The sequence below is a fragment of the Engraulis encrasicolus genome, chromosome 1 (assembly GCF_034702125.1).
Source record: "Engraulis encrasicolus isolate BLACKSEA-1 chromosome 1, IST_EnEncr_1.0, whole genome shotgun sequence".
NCBI classification, from domain to species: domain Eukaryota; kingdom Metazoa; phylum Chordata; class Actinopteri; order Clupeiformes; family Engraulidae; genus Engraulis; species Engraulis encrasicolus.
The window spans coordinates 34,693,469-34,699,237 of NC_085857.1; the positions used below are offsets into that span (position 1 = coordinate 34,693,469).

General features: G+C 46.1%; 1 protein-coding gene across 1 annotated transcript; it reads left to right on the forward strand.

The window, feature by feature from the left end:
* The first annotated feature begins 333 nt into the window (after window positions 1-333).
* Window positions 334-2,532, forward strand: sp6 (Sp6 transcription factor). The gene has a single exon (XM_063216833.1). The coding sequence runs from the start codon at window positions 543-545 to the stop codon at window positions 1,677-1,679; it is 1,137 nt and encodes a 378-aa protein (XP_063072903.1). The 5' UTR covers window positions 334-542; the 3' UTR covers window positions 1,680-2,532.
* The last annotated feature ends 3,237 nt before the right edge of the window (window positions 2,533-5,769 follow it).

Consider the following 5,769-nt stretch of genomic DNA (forward strand, 5'->3'; position numbering starts at 1 on the left):
TCCCATCTATCTAACGTCTGCACTCCCACCTCTCCCCAGAACACACAAACACACACACACACACACAAACTTTGCAACCTCCTGTTATCCCCTCCCCCACACACACATCCACCCATCCATCCATCCATCCATCCATCTAGCCATCCTTCCATCCATTCCTCCATCCATCCATTCATCACGAATCCCACTCAAAGACACAACGTGAATTCTCCCTGATGTGGTGGTGATATACCCAGCAACCTCCTCCTGTCACCTCTTCTCCCCCCACATCCATCCATCCATCCATCCATCCATCCATCCATCCATCCATCCATCCATCCATCCATCCATCCATCACCTATCCCACTCAAAGACACAACGTGAATTCTCCCTGATGTGGTGCTGATATACCCAGCAACCTCCTCCTGTCACCTCTTCTCCCCATCCATCCATCCATCCATCCATCCATCCATCCATCCATCCATCCATCCATCCATCCATCCATCCCCTATCCCACTCAAAGACACAGCGTGAGTTCTCCCATTCCCTCTCCATCTCTCTCTATGGCCCACCAGTACGAGCCCTGGGCCAGGACAGCACCCACTGCTGGCCCCGGCGGCGGCGGTGGCAGCGCAGCTGACGACATGAACGTCTCCCCGTGGTGGGACCTCCACCCGGCGGCCAGCACGTGGATGGACCTGACCGGAAGCCCCGGCGTGGGCATGGCCGGCCTCACCGGCATGACCCAGAGCAGCTCCCTCGGCCTCCAGTCGGCCCTGGGGCCCTACTGCACCGAGGCCCAGCTGTGCAGCCTGGCACCGCCACCACCACCCTCGGCCCCTGCCCAGATCAGCCTGTCCCCGCACCACCACCACAGCCACCACCACAGCCACCACCCGCACCACTTCCCTCAGGACGGCTTCAAGATGGAGCCGCTGGGCACCGCGGAGCTTCTCCTGTCGCATCAACACCACCAGCAGCAGCAACAGCAGCAGCAGCAGCAGCAGCAGCAGCAGCAGGTGTACACCTTGGAGGAACCGCAAGAGAGCACCACGTCCGTGCCGCGACCCAAGTCTCAGCGCCGGTCGGGGTCTCGGGCGTCGGGCCAGGCCGCGTGTCGATGCCCGAACTGCGTCCACGCCGAGCAGCTAGAAACGGCTAGTGGTGGAGGTGGTGAGGACGGCCGGGGGCAGCGCAAGTGGCTCCACAACTGCCACATCCCGGGCTGCGGCAAGGCCTACGCCAAGACGTCGCACCTCAAGGCGCACCTGCGCTGGCACTCGGGCGACCGGCCATTCGTCTGCAACTGGCTGTTCTGCGGCAAGCGCTTCACGCGCGCCGACGAGCTCCAGAAGCACATGCAGTCGCACACGGGCGCCAAGAAGTTCAGCTGCGCCGTCTGCGCGCGCGTCTTCATGCGCAGCGACCACCTGACCAAACACATGCGCACCCACGACTCCACGGCAGCAGGTGGCGCTACTACCAGAGAGGACCAACAACGGGCCAACGGAGGGGAAGGGGCAGCGCTAGGAGGCGGCGGGGCCAAGCCCTACGATTCGGCCCTGGGGCTCCCGCCCTCTCCACTGGGGGCGGCCACTACGGAGGGGGCGGAGGTGGTCGTGCCTCCTCGGAAGATGAAGACAGAGCCGACCGACGCCAACCTGACCGTCATGGTGGGTCAGGCGGGAAAGCTGAGCTAACTACTGTTGTAGCTAACACACTTCAGGACCTACACCACTCGGCAGGACAGAACGTTGTGCCTTAGCAGCTTATACTTTTTATAGTGTTCATGGACTTGACGTTGCTCGGAAAGGACGGGACTATGGGTGTTTGTATGGCAGTTTGTTTAATATTTATAATATTGTCACGTTGTCGACGTGGCACCACGTTTTAGGCAGGCCGGTAATCTGAGCTAACTAGCTCACTGGCCACATAGCTCAGGACATGACTCGTGAGTTCGTAGCCGTTTTTTTATGTTATTGTGCCCTGAACTGAACGATGACTTTGAGTTTCAGCAATCAGAACTCTACAGGTGTTTGGTACATTACAGTACAGTAGGCTGAGAGACAATCCACACGTATTCCATGAACTTTAGACCAGGCATGCAAGTAGTTGCACATGGGATGCTTTATTTAGAAGGCAGGACCCCGTTTCTCAAAAGCATGGTTGCAAACCAATTAGGTCCTACGGTGTTGTCGTATCGTATCAATGCATCTGTTTATATGCATCGCTTACGGTAGGGACACATACACGCGAATTTGCGAACTTCGCCATTCGTTCCTATGAGAGAGGCGAAGGCAAGCGAAAGCAAGCGAACAGGAGCGAAGCGAAGCGAAATTATTATAGAAAGTTTAATGTTATGCAAATGAGGAGCGAATTCGCCTGCCGTGGCCCAATCAAATCAACAACATAACTGTTCCACTCCATTTGATTCGCCGTGACGACCTGATGACGGTTCGATTTCACCTCTGTTCGCTTTGCTTGCTTCGCCTCATATGTGTCCCTACCGTTAGCCGTAAGGTAAATGTCTCTGATGATAAGTGCAGAGATCAGAGCCACAGCCACTGACGTAGTCAGACTTTGTATAGTACATGCTGTATTATCACATCTCTGGGAAATACAGTATTTGTAATGAATAACTAGAGAGAATTGATTTATAAAATAAACCAAAAATATCAATAATGCTGCATACACATATACAGTTGATGGGTTGCTGCAATTGTATTTGAAATATTTCAATGTGTGTTGTGGAAAAAATATATGTATATTTGTTGGCCAAGCAATCTGCAACCTGTACATGAGCAGTTGGCCTGAAAACCACCTTTTTATATTCAATGAATAGGCAACATACCGAAAACACTGGAAGGGATGATTAAAACAACCATCACTGATTGTGAAAACATGTAACCTCTGCAAGGTCAGAGAGGTTCTTTTCTGACATGGGAAATAGATCACTATGTAGCTAGAGTATATAGCCTAGTACGTGTCCAGAGCATTGCTATGGTTTGTGATGTTTGAAGACATTGGGCTTGACTTGACAGATTAATGATGTCATGTTGTGCGAACGCACATATTGTTGTAAAATGGATATAATACTATTTATTATTCCAATTTATTATACACCAGACTTGAAGGATTTCACTTTATGATTTCTCTTTAAGATGCCATTTAGCGCAAAGGAAGCGATAAAAAGTGTGCATGTTCTTGCTTACTTTTTTGTTTGTTTGTTTGCTGATTTTTTTTTCTGTTTTAATACTACGTATGACTGAAAAATGAAAGGCGCCATACAAGATCAGTTCTTTTGTTAGAGACTGAAACAAACAGAAACATATACATGTACATACATGCACACACACACACACACACACACACACACACACACACACACACACACACACACACACACACACACACACACACACACACACACACACACACACACATCAAATAAGATGCATGATGTCCCATTATTGTGCATCACTTTTTTTTCAGCATGACTCCAATACCACCTCTCATGGTATAGCATGGAGTTAGAGCTAAACTGAACAAACCCATTTTATCCTGCTAATGTCTCTCAAATGCAAGAATGCAGATTTCAGTTCAGAATTCTTACTGAATTCAGGAATGTCTGGGAATTAATACGGCGGCATGAATGAAAACACCTAATAATGCATTTGGTTACACTTTATTTTACAACATCCCTGTTATATCAGTTGTGCAGAAGTGTGTTACAACATATGATATTGTGTAGCCTACTTACATTGTATGATAGGGTTAGGGTTAGGGTTAGGTTAAAGGGGTATGCCACTATTTTGGGGCTTAATACAGTTAAAATCCTTGGCTGGTGTTTATAAAGGTGGTAAAGTATCTTATTTTTCATGTAAGCCGTTGCCTTGCTTTAAGACAAGTTAAAAGAGGGAATATGTCGCTAAGCTAGTGAAAGTCAATGTATCCATGTAGCATGCTACAATGCTACACGGATGCATTGACTTTCACTAGCTTAGCGACATATTCCCTCTTTTAACTTGTCTTAAAGCAAGACAACGCTTAACATGAAAAATAAGACACTTTACCACCATTATAAACCCCAGCCAACGATTTTAACTGTATTAAGCCCCAAAATAGTGGCATACCCCTTTAAGTAAAAAAAGCAACCATAAGTAAAGCGCTATTCAGTATTCCAGAGAGGTTTTAGAAGTAATTTAGCAAATGCATATCTAGAAGAGATCATTTGTGATTTGTGATAGTTTCATCTGACAACCAAAGAAAGTCATGTTGAAAAAGTGCATTAAGAAAGTATGGTTGTAAAGAGAAAACATCCTTATGAGAAAATGTTGCCAAAGTTGTTGAAAATCATATACTTAATATTTGTGTTTTGTTTTGGGGTTGACATTAGTAAGTGCTTAGTAAGCTGCAGTTATACATAGCACTTACCTCTCAATGATCTCTCACTTAGCCTATAGAGAAACAGCAGCCACCTGTCATTGTGGATTAACCCAAGACCCAGCACCTATCTTTGTTTATCAGTCATTTTTTAATGTATATGTTGGTCTTGTTTTACCCTGTCCACTGTGGTATGTTGAATATAATTATGCAAACACACAAGTATGTGTAAGCAAAAAAAAGACATGCATGAACAGCAATAGTAAGAGTAAAAGTAAGAGTAAGAGTAAAACTCTCCTTTTTTGATGTTGTAGCAATTAATAATTAATTCAAATGAGAATTATTGGGATGGGGATAGTCTGTTATAGGCTAAAATTATAGATGTAATATGCTTGTTTTCTTTATGTAGACACTGGACATACTTTTTGTTTTTCTACAAAGTATTTGACTAAATGACTTGTTTTTAGCTGTATATTACACTGGATTTTTCCTTAGTTGTTTACACTTACTGTGGTACTTACAAAATTGTTTAAACTGTACGTGGTAATTTAATTGATGGAATATTATCTGTAAGTAGAGTATAAAAAAAATAATAAAAACATTCCTGAATTAATAAAGCTTATACCTCTTATCTGATACACTTAGTTTTGATTGATTGATTGATTGATTGTTTGAGGGGGTGGGGTTGTAGCTGATAGGCCTATATGATTCGGAAAACGGGTCAGTTTGGGCTGCCCCCTTGTGAACAACCATGCCCATAGCCACCAAGCAGTCTGGGAAATTCCATGCTGCTTTGCACAAATCATTAGCCGTATTCGATTTGTTGACGTTGACAAATTACTTCAGCGAGAACTCGTCATGACATGGGTAGTATTAAACACAGCGCATAGTCGACCAAAAATCTGAACGAGGCGATGAGCTCGCACCAGTTTGATCTACGTGGCACACCACGTGTGAGGTGAGGGGGACAGGTGGGGAGGAGGAACTGAATTGGGGTGTAGTGCAAACTTTTTTAGGAGTCTGGGACAACGCGCCTACACACACGAGTGAACTTTTTGACCATCCATTCCAGGAGTTCGTCACCGCGAAGGCGCTATGCAGACTAGTATCAACGGGGATAAGGTGGACCCACTAGTTTGACGCCCTTTCGGTACCGTCACATGGTAATCAAACATTTCAAACAAGCAATTTAGGGTTAGGTTTAGGGTTAAGGTTGGGGTTAGGGTTAGGTTTAGGTTTAGGGTCATATGACATAAGGCGTAAGTATCGAAAGGGCGTCGAATTAGTGAGTCCCGGGGATAAGCAACTGCAGGAGTTGCAAGGTCTGTCTGCAGTTGCATTGATCCAACCATAGTTTGACACCATGTGACAATGTCACGTCGTCGTCGCAACATGACTGAAATTTGG

Excerpts from the sequence above, each read along its gene's own strand:
- sp6 (XM_063216833.1), top strand. The coding sequence starts at position 543 with ATGGCCCACCAGTACGAGCCCTGGGCCAGGACAGCACCCACTGCTGGC.